General features: G+C 40.7%; 1 protein-coding gene across 3 annotated transcripts in view; it reads right to left on the bottom strand.

The window, feature by feature from the left end:
- The window catches only part of egln1b (egl-9 family hypoxia-inducible factor 1b), a 52,698-nt gene that overhangs the window by 3,545 nt on the left and 25,077 nt on the right, over nt 1-24,076 (bottom strand). For all 3 annotated transcript variants that reach the window (NM_001303856.1, XM_013135413.4, XM_020049421.3), the window contains 1 exon segment: nt 18,758-18,877. In NM_001303856.1, coding sequence (NP_001290785.1) covers nt 18,758-18,877 — 120 coding nt within the window.

The raw sequence follows: 24,076 nt of genomic DNA, 5'->3' as shown, positions 1-24,076 counted from the left end.
TGCGATAAGATAAACAACAATTAACAGGTCCTTTTGATGTGGTTTAGAGCACGTTTTCAGCTAAATAATATGTGATTGGCTCTGTTATTTCTTTATGTTTCAGTGAGCTCTTCTCATATAGAGTTACACTTGCAAAAGAAGAGATGTGTAGTGCAACAGTAAATGTTTATAGCCTGTAGGCAACTTTTTTCTTAAGCATAAAGGATCATTTTTAGACCGTTTTCAACCTGTTGTTGATCAATTCATAATTTATTGGTATTACATCTTTACTAATATGCCTATCAAAATAGGAAATGCCGCACCCCAGTCATAAAGCAGTTCCGCCACCCCTGATTATTGATGATTGTTTGGCTGGTCTGGGTTGGGTTTGTGATGTATTTTAGGTTTGTCAAAAACATCCAAAAACATTCATGCAAGTCCATATGGCGCTACTATTAAAAGCTAATACAGCCTCTCTCCGACTTGCGCGTTATTATTTTATAAGGTTGTGGCTATTACTTTCATTAGTTATAGGGCCATCATGGAATTGAGATACTTTAAGTGTACTCACTTAAAAAAAATTGGGACGATTGAAAGGCGTGACTACATCAATGTATTGTATAGTGTGAGTGACCGATTCGAGACAAACAGCTAGACATTTGTATTGTAAACGTAATACATTTGAACTGCAAAAGTAATAAGCCAATTTAACTGTTAAAATCTACTGTTATATGCCACCTCTATGTCAACAAGCTCTTTGGAAGGGTTGCATAAAAGAAGCCCTTACTGAGCCCAACCCACAACAACCTGAACTTTGCTAAGCATCATTGGAACTACAATTTAAATTGTGTGTTCTATTAAGATTAACTTTTTGGTCATGCGCATAATTGGTATATTTGTAGATACAATGGGACTGCTACAAGCAAAAGCACCTAATACACACAGACAAATACAATGCTGGATCATTGATTTAAGGGGTCTGTTTTGCTACAAGTGGCTTTATTTTGTCTAGTGGGAGACCTCACACTGATGTCTTATCAACCAAAGTGCCCCCTGTTGGAAAATGTGGGGAAAAAAACAAGGAAAACCACAAAATCACTTGATAGTCTTAGGTTTGCGCTTGAGGACTGCCGTCTTTAATTCAGACCACAGGCTTTTGATTGGATTCAAGTCTGGAGACTGAGATGAACATTTGACTCAATATTTGACTCAATATTTTTATCTTGGAGGAACTGGACTTTCAAACAAGAAAATGTCAAAATCCACAAAGAAATGGTTAAGGCATAAGGAATTCCATTAAGGGCCACAATATGTTAGCCCAAAACCTAGTCTTTGCCAGGAGATTGAGACTTAGCTGTGGATGGACTTACAAACAAGAAAATGCCACAAAGAAATGGTTGAAATGGATTATGGATCCACATGGATTAAATGCTTGAGGGACCATATAATCCATGTTTATATTGTTCATCTCAGTCTCCAGACTTGAATCCAATCAAAAGCCTGTGGTCTGAATTAAAGACGGCAGTCCACAAGCGCAAACCTAAGACTATCAAGAATTTGGAAATGTGGTTTTCATTGGTTTTCTTCCCAAATGTTCCAATTGGGGGCACTTTGGTTGATAAGACATCAGTGTGAGGGCTGCCACTAGACAAAATAATGCAGTCCTTATTGGAATGCTGGACACAAGAACCGCACAGACAGCCAACTCTGCGGCCCGCAGGCCTTGCAGTAAAGAACATTAAAATGTCCAACATAAAAACTATTTTATCAAATGCACGAATAACACAGAGTCATTCTGAGCAATGAAGTTCTTGTGACATGGCACACGGCATCTACGCAGTAAGAACTAAGACATTTATAAAAAAAAAATTAAAGAGTGTAGAATGGAGAATATGACCAATATACGTAGGAGTATTGAGTATGTGTAAGTGTCATATGCCTATGAATGGAACATATACATTTTCCAATGTAGAATGAATACACATAGGAAGACATCAGAGCATTTGGAATGTTCATGTAATCAACATGATCCTAGATCAGTGTTGTTGGTTGAGAGGCCTTATGGCCTGAGGGAAAAACTGTTAGTAAGTCTGGAAGTGCGTGCCCTCATGCTACGGTAGCATCAGCAGTGTGAACAGACCATTGCTGTCATCTTTGATGAAGTTCGGAGCCATGCTTGAACAGTGAGTACAGGAAGGGCCTGAATATGCAGCCCTGTGGGGCTCCGGTGCTCATGGTCATTGCAGAACTTGCCCATTCTCACCACCTGGGGTCTACTCGTCAGGAAGTCCAGGATCCAATTGCAAAGGGAGGTGATAAGTCAGAAGGTCCTGAGCTTAGGAACAAGATTAGCAGGCACAATAGTATTGAATGCTGAGCTGAATTCCATGAACAGCCTCCTCAAGTACTTGTTGCCTTTTTCCAGGTATTAGAGGACGGTGTGTGTCGTCAGGGCATCTGGAAATAAGTGTTTAAAACCTACACTTAAAATTGAACCAAATGTAGCATATAACATTTGGCTAATTAAAACGTAACCTGTGATATACACTGCTCAAATAAATTAAGGGAACTTGTAACCATCGCAGTATTACATTTTATTAGTCAATTAAACTTCAGGGATATCAAGCTGTCCAGTTAGGAAGCATAAGCGATTGTGAATCCATGTCACCTGTTGTGGTGCAAATGAAAGTGACAACAGGTGCACTGGGGAGGCAAGTGCAAGACAACACCAAAAAAGGGAATTGTTTTACAGGTGGTGACCACAGACTACTGCTTTCTCCTTATTCTTCCTGACTGATTCCTCTCTAGTTTTGCAATTTGCTAGTGTCCTTGTCACTATTTGTAGCATGAGGCGGTACCAGCAACCCATTCAGTTTGCACAGGTAGTCCAGCTCCTCCAGGATGGCACATCCATACGCGCTGTCACAAGTAGGTTTGCTGTGTCTCCCAGTACAGTTTCAAGAGCACAGAGGAGATACCAGGAGATGGGCCATTACATGAGGAGAGCTGGGCCAGGCCATAGAATCAGAATCAGAAAGGGTTTTATTGCCAAGTAAGTTTCACAACAAACAAGGAATTTGTTCTGGCCGTTGGTGCAACAATCAATACAAAAGGATTAATGGAAGTAAAAACAAATAAAAAGAGTAGCCTGAGCATATAAATAGTAGACTGTGAATTAATAAATTACAAAGAATAACTAAAAAGTATATGTAAGGTGCAAGATTTTGTCCAGTTGAGGGTTGTTTATGAATGTGGGGTGGGGTAATAGATTTGTCAAGTTGAGGGTTGTGTGTGTATGTTGGGAGCAGTTTATAGTCAATTTGGTTCCAGGGGCATGTTCATGAGGCTTACTGCTGTAGGAAAGAAATTGTTGTGGCGGGATGTTTTGTTCCTGACAGACCTCAGCCTTCTGCCAGAGGGGAGAGCTGTAAACAGTCCATTTCCGGGGTGAGAGGGATCAGCACCAATCTTTGCCGCATGCCTCCACATCCTGGAGTTGTGTAGGTTGTGTAGAGACGACAGATTGCAGCCAATCACCCTCTCTGCAGAGTGGATGATGCGATGCCGCCTACCCTTGTCTTTGGCAGTGGCTGCAGCATACCAGATGGTGGTGGAGGAGGTCAGGATGAACTCTATTATGGCAGTGTAGAAATGCACCATCATAGTCGTTGGCAGGTTTAACTTATTTCAGCTGCAGCAGGAAGTACATCCTCTGCTGTGCTTTCTTCATAAGAGAGGTGATGTTCAGCTCCCACTTGAGATCCTGGGCAATGGTGATGCCGATAAAGCAAAAGGACTCCAAAGAGTTGACTGGGGAGCCACACACAGTGATGTGGGGAATGAGAGCTGGGCTTCTCCAGGAGTCCACTATTATCTCCACATTCTTTAGGGTGTTGAGCTCCAAGTTGTTCTGACTGCACTGGGACACCAGGTGGTCAATCTCCCAGCTGTAGGCCGACTCATCTCCTTCAGAAATAAGTCACTAAAGGGTGGTGTTATCCGCAAACTTCAGGAGCTAGACAGAGTGGTGACTGGAGGTGCAGCTGTTGGTGTACAGGGAGAAGAGTAGGGGAGACAGGATGCAGCCTTGAGGTGAGCCGGTGCTGATGGTCAGGGGGTCAGACAGGTGCTTCCCCAGCCTCATGTGCTGCTTCCGGTTGGACAGGAAGGCTGTGATCCACCTACATGTGGACTTGGGCATTCCCAGTTGGGAGAGCTTGTCTTGGAGCAAAGGGGAATTATGGTGTTGAAGGCAAAACTGAAGTCCACAAACAGGATTCTGGCATAGGTTCAAGGGGAGTCCAGATGCTGGAGGATGAAGTGAACAGCCATGCTGACCGAGTCATCCTCAGACCTGCCTGGCTCTGTAGGCAAACTGCAATGGACCTAGTAAAGGGTTGGTGATAGTCTTGAGGTGGGACAGCACAAGGCGCTCAAATTACTTCATAACCACAGGTCAGTGGGAGGGGTCTGTAGTAAATCTTGTAATCCTTGGCTTCTTGGGGACTGGGATGATGATGGAGGACTTGTTAACATCCCCCTCCAGGATTGAAAGTTCCATTGTAGTGGCAGAGGTGGAATGATTGGGATGGGTGATTGTGAATGGGCCCCAATGGTGGGGGGTTGGTGTTGATGGCTGGACTGCCCTTTTGTCTTTCCCATCTACAGTAGAACTCATTCAGGTCGTTGGCAAGTTGCAGGTCAATGGAGTGGGGGGATTAAGGCTTGTAGTTGGTAATCTGTTGGAGGCCTCACCAAACAGAAGCCTAGTCACCGGTCGAAAACGTCTGTTTTAGTTCCTGTCCATACACACGCGTCTTCTTTCACTGCCTTACCAAAGCTCTATTTAGCCGCTCTGTACCTGTCTCTGTCCCAACTCTTGAAAGCCTCTTCCTTTTCCAAATGCAGCCGTCTGAGTTTGGCAGTGAACCAGGGTTTGTTGTTGTTGTAGCTCACCCGTAGTCCGTGTTGGTACACAGCTGTCCTAGCAGAAGCTGATGTATGAAGTCACAGCATCAGTGTACTGCTCCACATCATTGACTTTCACATAACAGGCTTAGAAAGTTTTAGTTTTTGCCTGTATGTGGGTATTAGATGGACCATGACGTGGTCTGAGAGTCCCAGAGCAGTGCAGGGCACAGCATCATAGGCATTGTTGACTGTAATGTAACAGTGATCCAGAGTGTTTGCCTCTCTGGTCCGGGTTTTAATGAACTGTCTATATGTCGAGGGGGTTGTGGCTTTGGTTACCTTTGTTAAAGTTGCTGAGAACAATAACTAGGGAGTCCAGGTATGACTGCTCTGCCTGGGGAATCTAGTCGGCCAGCTGCTGTTGTGTCTCGTTCTTGTTGGCTGACAGTGGAATGTCGACAATAACCAGGATAAATGAGGAGAATTTCCTCGGACTGTAGAAAGTTCTGCAGTTGATAGAACAGTGCCGTAGTTACATCGTTGCCCCAGCCGTTGTTAATGTATAAACATATTCCTCCTCCTTTTGTTTTGTGTGAGTTCTGGGTCACGATGCGCCCAAAAAACAGACAATTGCAGCGGTATAGATTCAGGTATAGATTCAAACAGCCATGATTCCTTAAAACACAAGGTAGAAGGGCATCAATCCAGCAGCAGGATCAGTATCTGCTCCTTTGTGCGAGGAAGAGCAGGTGGAGCACTGCCAGAGCCCTACAAAATGACCTTCAGTGGGCTACTGATGTGCATGTTTCTGACCAAACTATCAGAAACAGACACCATGAGGTTGGCATGAGGGCCCGACGTCCTTTAGTGGGACCTGTGCTCACAGCCCAGCACCGGGCAGCTCAACTGGCATTTGCCAGAGAACACCAGAATTGGCAGGTCCACTATTGGTGTCCAGTTCTCTTCACAGATGAGAGCATGTTCACACCGAGTACATGTGACAGACGTGAAAGAGTCTGGAGATGCCATGGTGAACGTTATGCTGCCTGCAACATCATCCAGCATGACCGGTTTGGCGGTGGGTCAGTGATGGTCTGGGGAGGCATATCATTGTAACGTTGCACAGACCTTCACGTGCTAGCCAACGGTACACTGACTGCTGTTTGGTACCGGGATGAAATCCTCAAATCCATTATCAGACCTTATGCTGGTGCAGTGGGCCCTCGGTCCCTTCTGGTGCAGGACAATGCCCGGCCTTGTGTGGCCAGAGTGTGTAGGCAGGGCCTGGATGACGAAGGCATTGATGCCATTGACTGACCCTCACGTTCCCCAGACCTGAATTCAACAAGTATTGGTGCATCCGATGCCACCAAGTAGCACCACAGAGTATCCTGGAGCTCATTGATGTCCTGATCCAGATCTGGGAGGAGATCCCCCAGGACACCATCCGCTGACTCATCAGGAGCATACCCAGACATTGTTGGGAGTGCAAACAGGCATGTGGGGCCATACACACTACTGAGTCATAAAATGAGTTGCCATGGTGAAATTCACAAAGTTGGAACAGACTGTGATTTCAATTGTTTATTTAGATTTTTGGTGTGAGTTTAAATCTAGCCCTCAATTGGTTGGTGATATTGGTTTTCATTGACCGTTATGTCTTTTTGTTCTCAACAAATTACACAATGTACTGTAAAGAGTTTGATCTTTAATATATTTCGTTCATCAAGACCCAATGCGTGTTTAGGTGTTCCCTTAATTTTTTTGAGCAGTGTATTATTGTTGTATCACTTTCTAATATCAGTGCACAAATTCCCTCTACTCCAGTTCATGTAAATCATTAGGTAGACATTATTTACACATTATTATCTATCAATCAAGATTCATAACTTATGTTATTTTTTATTTTTTGTCTGTCTGCTTATTCTGACACCGATTTAGACACTGCTTTAGAAGTCTGTTACTATGCCATGAGCTAGAAGATAATGTGACAAATGCAATTGAGTGTGCAAATTTTATGGCATAAGCAAGGTTATGTTTCAGGAAAAAATATTTGCACCTTTAGAAAGTAAAATATGACAGTAAGCATGGGGTGAAGCAAAGGATTCCCTCAACCAGTTATATGTTTTCTTTCCTTAATACATGGTTGTCATTTCAAGTATTTTAGAAAACCATGCTAATATAGCAAACATTTGTGTTGGTTTATGTACCACATCCACTTCTTGATAAAGGCCAAAGATAAAGCTTTTACCAGTGTGTGGTGTTTCCTGGGGACTGCATCAGTTTGAGAGTTCAGAGAAACAAAACTACAAGGCTACAAACACAAAAACATGAAAAACAAAATAGTCACACACAAATCCTGACACATGGTCTCACTCTATCAAGCACACAAATGTACACCCCCCCAAAAACACGCTAGACAGGAATGTAAAGGGTGGGAAAATGTTAAAAGGAGAATGGCTTTTTCCTGTTGGGGGCCAATCTGTTGCTAAACATAGCCTTGAGGAATCTGTGCAGCGTGGTTTACATAAGACTGAAAATTCATTGGGGAGTCAAATGTTCAGTGTAAAATAAAAATAAAACATAGAGGGAGACTTGTTGTGGTTATAATCAATGAAAGCAGCTGAACTCGCTACAAGTGTTTTTCTGCAGCATTAATTATACACTGAGTTCTAATTTCTTCTGGTCACAATTGTCTCAGAGCCTTCAAAACCAGTTTTCATTGATGGAAACATGAATTCTGCTGATGTAATGAAGTGATAGAGATAGTTTGAATTCAAGTTTAATTGGAAAATTGAGAAACTGTAATCATAAAATGTGTACAGGTATCATACACTCAATGTGGGGGTTATAAGTCTACACATTTAGGAGCAACCATTTCTATTAATTTCTAAAATATTTCTACATTTTCTTATTTAATGAGGTTTATAAGAAACTGTATACACATACAATATGTTATTGTACTATTTATTTTTTTCACTCAAGAAAATCTTCCTGGGATTTCTGTAATTTTATTTAATTGTTGTACACTAATTGTTACTTACGGTATGTGACAAAACATCACATACGCAAAACACTGAACAAATATTTTTAACAATTCTATGTATCATTAGTTATTAACTGAGAACAGTTTACTGAAAAACTGCCAACAATACATTTCAGCCTCAGTCCTAGGCTTTGAAAATAAATGAAACATAAACACTCAAGCCTTTTTTCATTATGTACACAGAAAAGTCAAATACTGAGCACCAAATACTTTGGCAAACAAAGTCAACATACAAATGAAATAAAACAGAATAATCTTTACATTTCGTGACCACAAAATACACAACAACTTGGGGAATCTCCCATCTCTTTTGCCAAATGGGAGGGGATTCCTAGCTGCACACACACTAACCTTTGGCATATTATTATCACACTTACATATGGTTCAGGAGAGCGCTTCTCTAGTCTTTCAATACAGAGGCCCATTCCACCTTTTGATACAAAACAAACTGATGAGTCCTAAGACTGTCACGAGATAAATCAAAGGGCACAGTGAAAACCTGCTTTTAATGGTTTAAGTGTAGAAGCTGCTGCTTGCTTATTGATAATATTCCCATAATCCAAAATATAAAACATAAAAGAGGCTTGGACTATTTTGTTTCAACTGTTAAATGTATGAGTATCCCAACTACTGTAAAGGAAACAGTTTCTTTACCAATTCACAAATGTTTTAAAAATTATAACTTAAGCCAATTACAAAGATTAAAACAAATGAACTGTCCAGAGTAGTGATTTCAAGATTTCTTAGGTTTAAGAAAAAATCATAAATATAATTTATCACTATCGTAACATCTGAGGGTAAACTCCTATAATACTTGTAAACCAGATTGTAAAATGGAAAAGACTAGGTTAAGGAAAAAGGGTATCAGCATAAAAATGTATTGTCATTTATTTTTGTCATTTACATACAGTGTGAACAACAGTGGAATCACAATCAATCAGATGTTCTTACAAAAAGACAGGCAGACAAAATAAAGTGGCAATTACAACCCCATTTCCAGAGTCTGGGTGCTAAACTGGCCTGCATGCAGTCCAGGCCTGTCATCCACTGAAAACATTTAGCAAATTATGAAACGAACAAAGGAGAGCCCGAACTGTTGAGCAGCTGAAATCAGGCAAGAATGGGAATACATTTCACTTTCAAAACTATAGCAATTGGTCTCATCAATTCCCAAACGCTTACTGAGTGTTGTTAAAAGAAGTGGTGATGCAACACAGTGGTAAACATGCCCGTCCCAACATTTCTGAAACGTGTTGCTGGCATCAAATACAAAATGGGTATGTATTTTTACAAAAATAATAACATGTCTCAGTATATGTTGTCTATGTACTATTTTCAATTATATAGGGATAAATGATTTGCACATCATTGCATTCTGTTTTTATTTGCATTTTACGCAGCATCCCAACTTATTTGGAAACAGATTTGTAAATGAGTCAATAATAGTATTTTTTATCCGTTAGAAATGAAATAATTACTATGGAGTTTAAGAATTAGAAGCTATTATTTTACATTGGGCACATATCGGTTTCAAAAAATAAACTTTCCAAGCGAGGCAGTAATGTTTAGACCTGTGTCCCTTGTAGCACTTTTAGTAGAGAATGGCACAATAATAATATTATCATATTTTTTTTTATTTTATTTTATAGTTTTGAAGTGTATACATTTTTCTTTTTAAATTCTCACTACATAGTTGTAGTGTGCTATGCCACCATTAATTAGCTTATTGCACTCATGTATCTATAATATTCAATCATTCTACCAATTGCTGCTGGTTAACACTGTTATTTATATTACTGCCATACTTGCCATATCTAAATGTTCAATAATACTACCCAGAATGCTGCTACTTTACTCTTTTCTTTTCAACTCTTTTTAAAAAACCTTGTTAGATGCAACTAATTGTTGCCACACCACAGTTTTCTCTTTAGGCTGGTGAGGGTATGCTTACTTGATTTGGGTTTTTGATGATTGAAGGAGTGGACATTTTGTTGGACTGATTTACCAAGTATAGTTGATTTAAGAGTGAATATTTGGACTGTGGAGTCACATCATTACAATATTTTTTTTGTATAGACTTTATTATAATAATATGTTTTAGTTGTGAACAGATACTTATTGACCACTGCTTTGTTCTGATCTCACACACACACTAACCAAGATATTTACCAAGTGATATTTACCAAGTGATAAATATATATTTAAAAGAGGCCTGCCATAACTGAGCAGTTTCTCTGCCTCTGAAAGAGCCACGACTGATTCTTTATTAATTTCTTATTTAGATATGGTGTGATTCGTTTTTTAACTTAAGCCTGAACCGGAAGGGTTAGGTCACCATGTTATACAGCAGATATAAATAGTCTACACACCCCTGTTAAAATGCCAGGTTCTTGTGATGTAAAAGAATGAGACAAAGTCAGAACTTTTTCCACCTTTAATAATGACCTATAACGTGAACAATTAAATTGAAAAACAAACTGAAATCTTTGAGGGAGAAAAATTAAAAATAAAAAACTCACAATAACATGGCTGCATAAGTGTGCACACCCTTAAACTAATACTTTTTTGAAGCACCTTTTGATTATATTACAGCACTCAGTCTTTTGGGATTTGAGTCTATTAGCATGGCACATCTTGACGTGGCAAAATTTCCCCACTCTTCTTTGCAAAAGCTCTCCAAATGTGTCAGACTGCAAGGACATCTCCTGTGCACAGCCCTCTTCAGATCACCCCACAGATGTTCAATTGAATTCAGGGCTGGACTCTGGATGGGCCATTCCAAAACCTTAATCTTCTTCTGGTGAAGCCATGCTTTTGTGGATTTGGATGTGTGCTTTGTGTCATTGTCGTGCTGAAAGGTGAACTTCCTATTCATCTTCAGCTTTCTAACGGACGCCTGAAGGTTTTGTGCCAAAATTGCCTGGTATTTGGAACTGTTCATAATTCCCTCCACCCAGCTGAAGAAAAACAGCCCCAAAGCATGATGCTGCCACCACCATGTTTTGCTGTGGGTATGGTGTTCTTTGGGTGATGTGCAGTGTTGTTTTAGTGCCAAACTTACCTTTTGGAATGATGGCCAAAAAGTACAACTTTGGTTTCATCAGACCATTTTCCCACGTGTTTTTGCAAACTTCAGCCGGGCTTGGATGTTTTTCTTTGTAAGAAAATGCTACCGTCTTGCCATCTTACACCATAGCCCATTAATATGAAGAATACAGGAGATGTTGTAGCACATGGCCAGTACTTGACAGAAATTCCTGCTGTTCCTTTAATGTTGACGTAGGCCTCTTGGAAGCCTCCCTGACCAGTTTTCTTCTTGTCTTTTCATCAATTTTGGAGGGACATCCATTTTACGTAACATTTCTTGGTAATGTCTCTGTTGTGCCATATATTCTCTACTTGATGATGACGATCTTGACTGTGTTCCATGGTATATCTAATGCTTTGGAAATTCTTTTGTACCCTTTTCCTGACTGATATCTTTCAACAATGAGATCCCTCAGATGCTTTGGAAGCTCACTGTGGTCATGGCTTTTGCTCTGAGATGCAACTAAGGATAATGTCAGGAAAATCCTACTAGAACAGCTGAACTTAATTTGTGATTAATCAGAGTCGCTTTAAATGATGGCAGGTGTGTAATGACTTCTATTTAATTAATGTGATTGGTTAATTCTGAACACAGCCACATCCCCCATTATAAGAGGGTGTGCACACTTATGCAACCAGGTTATTGTATGGTTTTTATTTTTCATTTTTCCCCGTCAAAGATTTCAGTTTGATATTCAATTGAATTGTTCACGTTAAAGGTGGAAAACATTCTGACATGATTTATCTTTGTCTCATTCTTTTACATCACAAAAACCTGTCATTTTAAACCTGTGTGTAGACTTTTTATTTCCACTGTATAACACCTGACAATGAAATGTAGTAGGCCTCACTAAAAAAATGAACTGGATTTTCTTTTTAAACTGAGGCCATTGGAGCAGTAATGAGAAGTATTTGGCAAGGATAGTTAAGAATGTGCAGCTTCAGGTGGGTCTGGCCTATACACTCACCTAAAGGATTATTAGGAACACCATATTAATACTGTGTTTGACCCCCTTTCGCCTTCAGAACTGCTGATAAATGTGGCATTTATTCAACAAGGTGCTGAAAGCATTCTTTAGAAATGTTGGCCCATATTGATAGGATAGCATCTTGCAGTTGATGGAGATTTGTGGGATGCACATCCAGGGCACGAAGCTCCCGTTCCACCACAGCCCAAAGATGCTCTATTGGGTTGAGATCTGGTGACTGTGGGGGCCATTTCAGTACAGTGAACTCATTGTCATGTTCAAGAAACCAATTTGAAATGATTCAAGCTTTGTGACATGGTGCATTATCCTGCTGGAAGTAGCCATCAGACGATGGGTACATGGTGGTCATAAAGGGATGGATATGGTCAGAAACAATGCTCAGGTAGGCCGTGGCATTTAAACGATGCCCAATTGGCACTAAGGGGCCTAAAGTGTGCCAAGAAAACATCCCCCACACCATTACACCACCACCACCAGCCAGTGGTAACAAGGCATGATGGATCCATGTTCTCATTCTGTTTACGCCAAATTCTGACTCCACCATCTGAATGTCTCAACAGAAATCGAGACTCATCAGACCAGGCAACATTCTTCCAGTCTTCAACTGTCCAATTTTGGTGAGCTTGTGCAAATTGTAGCCTCTTTTTTCCTATTTGTAGTGGGTATGAGTGGTAACCGGTGGTGTCTTCTGCTGTTGTAGCCCATCCGCCTCAAGGTTGTGCGTGTTGTCGCTTCACAAATGCTTTGCTGCATACCTCGGTTGTAACGAGTGGTTATTTCAGTCAAAGTTGCTCTTCTATCAGCTTGAATCAGTCCGCCCATTCTCCCCTGACCTCTAGGATCAACAAGGCATTTACGCCCACAGGACTGCCGCATACTGGATTATTTTCCCTTTTCACACCATTCTTTGTAAACCCTAGAAATGGTTGTGCGTGAAAATCCCAGTAACTGAGCAGATTGTGAAATACTCAGACCGGCCCGTCTGGCACCAATAACCATGCCACACTCAAAATTGCTTAAATCACCTTTATTTCCCATTCTGACATTCAGTTTGGAGTTCAGGAGATTGTCTTGACCAGGACCACACCCCAAAATGCATTGAAGCAACTGCCATGTGATTGGTTGATTAGATAATTGCATTAATGAGAAATTTAACAGGTGTTCCTAATAATCCTTTAGGTGAGTGTTGGATTATGAATTCTAACCAAGTGCTGCACAGTTAATTTTTTAATATCGTCACCAATTAGGCAATTTAATCTTGTATCCATCCCACATCTATATTTGTGAAACGGGTCGGTTTAATTAATATAGTTTGAGTGTTATAGCAGAATACAGTCAGAAAATAGTTTATAGAGTTCCATCATATTTGGGCTGTTACAGTCAATGCACTTCTGAATGAAAAATAACTATTTCCAAATGACCTATTGAAAATGACCGTCTATGTGGTTACAGTTTAAAATGTATTTCTCCTGTTTGCTGTGAGCACTTTCGATAAGTTGTTTTGATGTAGGCTGTATGTTAAAACCAAAAAACACTAATTCGTTTTTGCATATGGAAAGTATTAGCTACAGAACATCCTTGAGAATTATTAGCTGTAGAGAATGGATTCGATGTAACAGCAAAGGCCGCTCTGTGAGGCCAAATCAAAGAAGCCTAATATTTAATCATTTAAGGCTACATTTATTAATTTATTTCCTCTGTTAGTTTTTTTCTGTGTTCTTAAATTAATAATAAAAATTGCATTTGAAAAAAGAACATGTAATTAGTATATTTAATATGAGCTAAAGTCGACAAATTACTGATAATTACTCCACATTAACCCAAGGAGAGAGACGGATGAGCCATCACACCTGTTACAAGACTAAAGCCTCATTCACATTAAATGATGCACTCCAATACATTGCACCAGATGTCATTCATTTAAAAACTGTCCCAACAGAAGATAAATCAAAAGGCCCCCTAGCAGTTGAAGTTTCTGTTACAAAACAGACACATGATACTTTTAAAAATTTGCGCTGTCTTCTCTGCAGTCCGCTGCATGCTGCTACAGCCTGAATCAGTGCATAGAACGTATTATGTATGTTGTAATGTGAACAAGGCATAACGATTGTACTGTCACATCAGTAAGCTAATAACCGTAGAACTGCCAGGCCTTTTTAGACAATTTATATGAAGAAGAATTGGCTTGTCTTTACTGAATGTCTTATGAAACATCAGAATACGAAGAAAGAACACGGGCTATAGCATTTTAATTTAATTATATGGCAAAACATCTATGAAATTGAAATCCACCTCAGTTAAATTATTCATAGATAAATACACTTGATTTTTTGATGTATCTATTACTAGACCAAGTACAGGTAGAAGCTAACCTACTCTACAAGAGTTATGAAGCTGGAACATCTTAGTTCATTCAGACAAATTACATGTTTGATTATTTTATATCTCTCCTAAAAAGAAAGGAATTTCATGAATCAGACAGTATTAGTAATATTGTCTTCTAGGCATAGAAATTAAATTAACAAAAGAAAAGTACATCTCAGACTGGCTAATAAAAATAAAAGATTAAGATGAGCAAAAGAACACAGACACTGGACAGAGGAAGAAAGGGCCAGCATCCCAGAGTTGCCTCTTCACTGCTGACATGGAGACTAGTGTTTTGCAGGAACTATTTAATGAAACTGCCAGTTGAGGACCTGTTTGGTGTGTTTCTCAAACTAGCCACTCCAATAGTTATGTTCTCTTGCTCAATTGTGCACCAGGGCCTCCTCTATCTATTCTTGTTAGATCCAGTTTGAGCTGTTTTGTGAAGGGATATCTTCAGGTTCTTGGCAATTTCTTGCATGGATTAGACTTAATTTCACAGAAGAAGAATATACTGACAAGTTTCAGAAGAAAGTTCTTTGTTTCTGGACATATTGAACCTGTAATAGAATCCATAATTGCTAATATGTCGGATACGTAACTAGTCTTTAGAAGGCCAGGTTTATAGCCTTTTAAAATGGTAAACATGTGTTGCATTTTCACTGGTGCTTTACCCCGGTACCAGGGCTATACCAGTGATTTATGCTAATGTTAGGTCTAGACTCTCCTGTTTTCGATTAGGCAAAATAGTCAGCCACCAATTGTGCAAGTTCTCCCACTTAAAAAGATGAGAGAGGCCTGTAAATTTCATCATAGGTACACTTCAACTATGAGAGACAAAATGAGAAAAGAAAATCCAGAAAATCACATTGTAGGATTTTTAATGAATTTATTGGTAAATTCCTTGGTAAAATAAGTATTTGGTCACCTACAAACAAGCAAGATTTCTGGCTCTCACAGACCTGTAACTTCTTCTTTAAAGGCTCCTCTGTCCTGCACTCGTTACCTGTATTAATGGCACCTGTTTGAACTTGTTATCAGTATAAAAGACACCTGTCCACAACCTCAAACAGTCACACTCCAAACTCCACTATGGCCTAGACCAAAGAGCTGTCAAAGGACACCAGAAACAAAATTGTAGACCTGCACCAGGCTGGGAAGACTGAATCTGCAATAGGTAAGGAGCTTGGTGTGAAGAAATCAACTGTGGGAGCAATTATAAAAAAATGGAAGACATACAAGATCACTGATAATCTCCCTCGATCCGGGGCTCCACGCAAGATCAACATTACTGTTGTTTGCTCCTTGGGGTTCAAGACCGGGTGTTTTGTAAAAGCACTTTGTGACAACTACTGATGTAAAAAGGGTTTTATAAATAAATTTGATTGATTGATTGATTGGGCTGAACCTTCCTTGAGGGCACTTCTTATGTACCATACAGTAAAGCTGCTTCCACAACAGCTCAATAAGGTTGAGATCCAGTGGATGTGCTGGTCACTCCTTTACAGACAGAATACCAGCTGACTTTTTCTTCCCTAAATACATTGCTCAAAAAAATGAAGGAAATATATTTTCACAGTATAACATCAAGTCAATTAGACTTCAGGGATATCAATCTGGCCAGTTAGGGAGCATAAGCGATTGTGAATTAATGTCACCTGTTTTGGTGCAAATGAAAGTGACAACAGGAGCACTGGAGAGGCAACAGCAAGATCACCTCCAAAAAGGAAATGGCCTTGCAGGTGGTGGCCACAGCACTGCCAGAGCCTTACAAAATGACCTCCTATTGGCTACTGGTGTGCATGGTTCTGACCAAACTGTCAGAAACAGACTCCATGAGGTTGGCATGAGGGCCCGCTGTCCTCTAGTGGGACCTGTGCTCACAGCCCAGCACCGTGCAGCTCGATTGGCATTTGCCAGAGAACACCAGAATTGGCAGGTCCACCATTGGTGCCCCATTCTCTTCACAGATGAGAGCAGGTTCCCACTGAGCACATGTGACAGACATGAAAGAGTCTGGAGATGCCTTGATGAACATTATGCTGCATGCAACATCATCCAGCATGACCGGTTTGGTGCTGGGCATATCCTTGGAGGGTTGCACAGACCTCTACATGCTAGCCAAGTGAACTGACTGCTGTAAGGTTGGGTTGAAATCCTCAGACACATCGTCAGACTTTAGGCTGGTGCATTGGGCCCTGGGTTCATCCTTGTACAGGACAATGCCCAGCCTCATGTGGCCAGAGTGGGTAGGCAGTTCCTGGATGACGAAGACAGTGATGCCATTGACTGGCCCTCACCTTCCCCAGACCTGAATCCAACTGAGAACCTCTGGGACGTAATGTATCAGTGCATCTGAAACACCAAGTAACTCCACAGACTGCCCAGGAGCTCACTGATGCCCTGGTCTGGTAGGAGATCCCACAGGACACCATCGGTCATCTGATCAGGAGCATGCCCAGATGTTGTCGTGAGTGCATACAGGCATGTTTGGGCCATACACATTACTGAGTCACAGTATGAGTTGCCATTATGAAATTCACGCAAGTTGAAACAGCCATTGATTTCAATTGTTTACTTTTGAATCCAGCCCTCAATTGGTTGCTGATGTTGGTTTCCATTGACCGATGTTCTCAACAAATTACACAATGTACAGTAAAGATTTTGATCTTTAATATATTTTGTTAATTGAGACCTGATGTGTGTTTTACACTGCGTGCACAATTATTAGGCAAATCATCTTCCTCAAGATGTATTTTATTTTTGAACAAACATAATGCACTCAGTCTATCCAAAATATCACTGAACCTCAAACCTGAAAGTTTAACTAAGGAAAAATAAGTTTTGATCTATCTCAGGGGAATACATAAGTGTACAGAATTATTAGGCAACCAAATTACAAAAATAATTTCTCCAAGAAACTGGCAGTAGGTATGGGAGTTGAGTTCCAGTCCATCTTCAACCCGAAAAGATCCAACTACCTCATTCATAATGATAGCAGCCCATACCAGTATCATCCTCCACCTGGCTGGTTCCTGACTCGAAGTGGTGCCCTGTGTCCATTAGTAATCCAGCCACAGGCCCGTCCATCTGGAGTCACTCTCATTGCATCTGTCTATAAAACCTTTGATTTTCTTTGCCCCATCTATACGCTTCAATGTGTGAATCTTATTCAGTGGCGGTCTTCTTTGAGCCTTCTTGACCTTGGGCATGTCTCGAGCACTTGACACTTTGTACTCCCTGGACACACCAGGTAGGTTGCAGTTCTGGAATATTGTGGCGCTGGAGGATAACGGGTTCCTGGTAAGTTCTTTAAGTTTCTTTTGCAGTTAATTTGCATCTTTTCTTTTCCATGCATTCTTTGCACCCCAGTTGACTATTCGCAACAAAACATTTGAGTGTCCAGTGGTCATGACTCATTAGTATAGCTATTTCAAGAGTGTTGCATCCGCCTGAAAGGCAGTTTATTTCGACCATTTTACCTGAGGTCAAGAAGCTCTAATAATTATGCACACCTTGATATAAGGTGTTGTTCACTGTTGCCACACCCTCCCTCATTACACAAGTACATATCACCTGAAAATGATTAAATCCAATGAGCATTCAAGTTTATATGGTTTGGAGTTGAAAAGTTTGCATAGAAATAATAATACGATCAGAATACTCAATTGCCTAATAATTGTGCACACAGTGTAGTTGTTCCCGTAATTTGTTTGACGTAGACGGCACTCAGTCATATATTTAGAATGTTTAGCAAATTGGGTTTTTCTTCTTTATCAATGGCTAAACCACAGTAAGCTACATTTGCAAGATCTTTAATTTAATCTTTATTTCAGAATGAAATTACATTTTTGTCAATCTGGTATTGACACACTGAAGATTTAGATGAGCAATAAGAGCAGCGAACTTAAGGGAAGTTGGCTGGCCTTAGAAAAGCCTATCAAACTTATTTTGTAGGAAACTTCTCTGATTGTTGGCGTTTGAAACCATCTGATTGTACAGCTCCTGAGAAAGGAACTTGAACTGAACAAATGGCAGGAACTCTAGTGGGTGACTAAAGAGAGAATAGTGGATGTTGACAGCATTAAAAGTCCAATGCTTAAAGTCACTGGGTTGTTCCCAGTGAATAGGGTCCAGAATAAGTCATCTTCACTGGTTAAAATCTGACCAAAATATGACTTTTTTACCATTCTGCTTTCATTTTGTCTGGAAAAAGAACTCTGTACCCAGTGACGTCTCATTAACCAGATAACAAGTTTACAACCCCAAAAATATGCAATTGGACAAATGTTGCTCGCTGGAGTTAGTCATAGAAAATTATAAAAAAAGGTGGCAAAATATTGTGCATAATCCTTGTCTTCAGCTCAGTGTTTTGACGTACCTTTGCATCCCAGTCTTTATTGAGATAGTAAATGCATGTGACACATCTCCCATCGCCGTTAGGGTTATCCACATGACGTACATACCCAGTGCCTTTCCCTGGGTAACAGGCCACCATTGCCTGAAAAGGAACAGGAGAATGATGTTAGGAGGACAATTGGGTGACCATATATGTCTTTGAAGTCCAACAGTAGCCTGGAATAACTTTCAACATCTTAGAGGTAAAAAGCAATTCTGCAGCTTTCCAAGCACATTTGAAATATTATGCTTGTGTCACAAACAAAGAGGGAACTGGTTATTTACAATTAGTAGAAAGGCCAACTGACACACTTGCTATGCTGAATCAAAAGGGAACCAACTAATTGAAGTAGCCAAGTTGTTTTGCTGTGTAATGGGTCTGGCTTCTACCACAAGTGTTAGAAATTAGAGATCAGAACCATTTGCTTACAAGTGTCTTTTTGCTGTACTATATCAATCTCTGGGTCACACCACAGGCACAGTGGTTCTCAACCCCGGTCCATTGTCCAGGTCCCTTACCAACCCCCAATCAGAAACAGCTAGCAATTTAACATTCACATCTTAATTAAACAACAGCCAATCAGAAATGCCAAATAATCATTCTTATTAATTGTTCCAAACGGAAAACAAGCTGGTACTTATAGAGGGGTAAAAGCATAAGGATTAACTTTCAAAGGAAATGAGTTAAAAACCTTTGAATGTCAGTGAGAGCCCTGCACTTGGTTGCGTTGCAGTCATGTCAACAAAGCCACTTGTATTGAATAGGGTTTAATTGTGCGTCTGGATGCTGGATGCTAAGTTGCTTTCTGGGGAAGTCTGACAGCGGAATATCCCTCGTGTAAATGTGTAACCACTGCGATTCACGGTGTATCCCTCTGAGAAATTAACGCTTTTAAGAGAAAGCATCTTCTTCCACAGGTTATACCAATAAATACAGCATCCGTTATCTAGAGTTTACACAGTAAAAGCCATGTGGGTGAAATTTTATAGATGATACACTGACGTCCCGTTCCCACAAAAGCAGCACGGAGCTGCACCACAAGACGCTGACAGAAACACTGAAGAGAAGAAGAGTTACGATACACGGTCTTATCCAGTCATAGTGGCGTAATAGGGATGTGCAGTTCGACATGATCATTTGCTTCCTACCCAGTCCTCCAGCTCAGTTATCTGATCAATGTCTATGTACATTTGCAGAAAAAAATAGATCAAGGCACAAACATCATAAAGACATGTTTATAACTGATAATTGAAGGCAGACAATAATAATTATTATAGTTATTTGATTACTTATCATGATAAACACAGATGAAAACAAGCACAGAATTTGTCTCAGTAAACAGCCGGCCCGCAATAGAAAGCATTGCCCTCTTGAGATTTGAACCCTGTCGTCCATGTGAAAGGCTGGGTCGCTAACCACTACACCACAGAGCTCAACGTTCGAGGGGTGTCAGTATAGCCTCTTGTGTCTATCCTGTACAAATCCTCTTTTGTCACTGGCCGTTTTAACAGCTTATTAGCCAGTAATAGGCTTTACCAGTATATACTAACTTAATGGACTAGTCATGTGAATTGAGTAATTGCTAGCATGTCTGCCAAAGCTATTTCATTTCATGGTATAAGAACGCATTTTTTTCTTTCATGGCAAAACAACATACTTTTTTCTTGCATTCATGAACAATAAATATCAATAATGGCGATGATAACTAACTTTTTCATCAAGTGAAACGACGAGAGAATCATGGAAATAAAATAAATAAATGTCGTTGTTCACAATAGATTCGAACTTGAGTCTACCAAGTGAGAGGCACTGTCATTAACCTCAATGCCATAGCATTACGCATTTCACTAGTCGCTAAACACTATTGAGCATTGTGTTAAACGTATTAAGTTTACCTCCACCACAAATAGTGTCTATGAACTGTTAGCTTTTGTCACTGGCTGTTTGAACAGCTTATTAGCCAGTAATAGGCTTACTAGTATCTAATAACGTCTTAGGAATAATCATAAGAATTGAGCAATATCTAGCGACACTGAAGATTAACGTTTCCATGCCAAAAACGCAATATATACGCAATATAACCGTATACAACTACTGTATGTTACGTTAAAATGTGTTTGTCTATCCTGACCCATGACACATGCACGTATGTGTACTTCGAAAATCCACCAGAAACAGTTGCAAAATAACCGTAAACTGTCTTATTTCAGGCTTATTATAGTGTAGATAGTGGAGGTTTTACCCCACAACGTTTTCGTCTATACAGAATAATTCATAATGCGTACTTCATTTGCATGCGAGGAGATACAAACTCGGGGACCTATAGTTTGCATGGCTGGTTCTCTAATCGCTACGCTATTTAACAAGGTGTACTCAGTCAGTCAGTCACTCAGTAAGTGACAAACACTAGTGAATGACGGACTCATTCAGTTTTATCGTTCAATAGAATGGTTGTTTTGTTCATTTGAATGACTGTCAGCAGAGTTCTACCCAACGCTGTTTTATGTTTTACTGATTTACGTTCGCAAATAATAAGCATTACTGACTCAAATCAACAAAATGACTCAAAAGATTCAAACGTTTTTCTGAACAACTTGACAAGATCCGAGTCAGTAGAAAGAATCACACTTTCCATCACTATGGTGTAAACTGGCAGGTTTTAATGCTGCAGACTACAGTTTTTTGCAAGTTGTTGAAACTTTAAACTTATTATACGTATTGTTATGAATCTTTGGTGTAAACTCACCTTACAACAAATGCCCCCCAAGGGCATCTCAACGCCCCCATTTCCAAAATATTGCTTCCAGCCATTGGCCTCTGAACGCCCCTGTTGAGAAACACTTATAGGGATGTGTGACTTACACTTTGGGTGGGAATATTTGCCGGTATCCACATAGAAACATCCTTTTGATGTACTTTTATACACAAACTCATCCTTTTGGTGGTGGACATAGGACTGGGCCAAAGAAGGGGGAAAAAATCTAGCATTTTGCTTGTTTAATGCACATTTTATAAGCCATGGGCTAAATTTGGATGGGCAGCAAGTAGTATCAAATTAAAAATCTGCTACAAATATGTTACCATTCACTTCTAAAGTGTGCAAACAGACTCCAGTCTGCATACGTCTCCTGTCAAGTCCTGTTCCTTATGTTTTGTACAAAGATAGTAATAGCGGTATATTCTGTAGCATTCTATAGTTTTAACGACAGAGGTGACAAAGCGGATAATAGTGTGCTGAAATACCAGTATTCCGGAATCAAACCCATGCTGCAGCAGTATAAGAGAAATGGAAATGGCGATTTAAACCGCTGGAATACCATAAGACACCATACACTCTCTTTGTACTTGTTTATTTGTGGCCTGGAAGGCCTTCTGATCTTTTCTCCATCTGGAGGTGGAGGTGGGAGAACAGAGGATTGAGGCGAGAAATGAGGACAGGGGGAAAGGTCATTCATTTTTCTCAGCCAGGGTAACTTCCCTTGGGTGTAAATCAACTCTCAGGGTCGGGGGGGTGGGCTCGAGGAGGGTGGAAAACCCCTGACCGTATTATTTAGGAGACGCCCGCACGCAAAAGAAGGAAATGAAAGAGAGGAAAGGAGGTGTGGGGTCACATATGTCACCAATGATCTGTGTTGCTAGGTGGTGTCGGTGGTCATAGTTGTATGTGTTGTATTTGTGTGTGCACACAGTAACTTTGGATGACTGTGCCTTTGCATGTGGTTGTCTGCCTGCGTGGAGTCCATGCTATGCAGCGGAAGCCCTAGCTGGTGATAACCAAGGTCTTTTTTTTTTATTCCACAATAGAACAGTTGGTTGTCACATGTAGGGGAATGTCAAGGCCGGAAGAAATTCCCCATTTCTATTGTTAAAATGTTTCTGTTTAGCTCATCAGGAACCCAGCTTTACACCTAGATCTTGCCTCGCTCGCCCTTGGTTCAGAGAAGGAGTCAAGTAACCTCTGAGATGCAACCAGCAGCTCCCATAGTCAACACCCCACTATGTCAAGCGTCATTGCACTTCCTGTTGGCTGGTGTGAGCAAAGCTCAAAAAAGGGAGAGAAAACATGGACACACGCAAAGGCAATAAAAACAAAAGACGAGTCAGGACAAAGCAAACGCTGCTCCGAGCACCGAGGATATGTGTGCAAGATGGAGGGACAAGAGATGGAGAAGGGCTGTCGTGCGTCAGAGTTGTAGGGATTAGTCGGAGTGGGATGGCCCGGAAAGTGGGTGGGGGGTTTGCACTGCGTCATTTGGCTTTTGGCGGTCATGCCTCGCATGCCATGATAGGCTGTGCCACCTCTATCAGCGCTGTGCAAGAGCGATTTTCTCAAGGGCCCCCATTGTCAAACAGCGGGCAGGTGAACGTGCAGGGGGGGAGGTGGTGCATGTCAGAGGGTTTTTGGCACGGTACAGGCGGTGCCCGGATAAAAACATATCACTATGACGCAAACCTTATTATCATAAGTCAAGAACCTAGAAAAATGCAAGAAAACACTTTCCTTGTTAATTGCATGAGAAAAGCCAGCCACAAAGTTGTCAATTAAAATGTCTGCATCGCATTGCCGCAAGTGAATGTGAGAAAGACCATGTATTTATCATGCAACTGATATGTATTGTGCCACTACTCATACATGCAAATAGGTGTGCATTAAACAAAAAACTATGTAATACATTAGCAGTGAAGCTCTTATCCAGATCGACTTACAAGAGAGACTGAATACATTTTCTTACATGGTGTGGGAATCAATGCCATAACTGGTACTAAGGCAGATAATTCACTTTGGTGTTTGCATTTAGAGTTTGTATATGGGTGTGTGTGTGTGTGTGTGGGTGTGTACTCTGTACACGTTTTTCTGCGTGAGTGTCGGTTCGCTACAGTGTCCATGCGTGAAAGGGCGTCCATGTCAACATGCCTCAATGTGAGGGAGGGAGAGTGTTTGAGTGAGAATGCTTTCCCATTCTGCTCTCTGACTCCACACCACCCCTAGAGAGAAAAGTGTCTGAACTGATCTTAACTCAGCGGTGGCGTGTCAGCAACTGGAGCCCATCCAGACAGGCTGTATTTTAATGATCCTGCTACGTGCAGTGCGTGAGGCTGCCTGCTTGCCTGCCTGTCTGTTGCTCCTCCAGTGTAGAACGGGGTCAAGCCCTGGCACTGGAAGAGCATCCAGGCAGGGCTCAACTGGTGTTGGAGTAAACACATTTGTTATGGTCAAGAGACCGGTGATTAACAAGCCCTGTAGTGGGCAGTTTTTTTGTTAAGTGAGTTAACCTCTGAAAAAGAAACTTGAGGTTTGAT

The sequence above is a fragment of the Esox lucius genome, chromosome 9, assembly GCF_011004845.1.
Source record: "Esox lucius isolate fEsoLuc1 chromosome 9, fEsoLuc1.pri, whole genome shotgun sequence".
In the NCBI taxonomy this organism is placed as follows: Eukaryota; Metazoa; Chordata; class Actinopteri; order Esociformes; family Esocidae; genus Esox; species Esox lucius.
The sequence above is the reverse complement of the archived record's forward strand: the minus strand, read 5'-3'. Positions and strand labels throughout refer to the sequence as shown.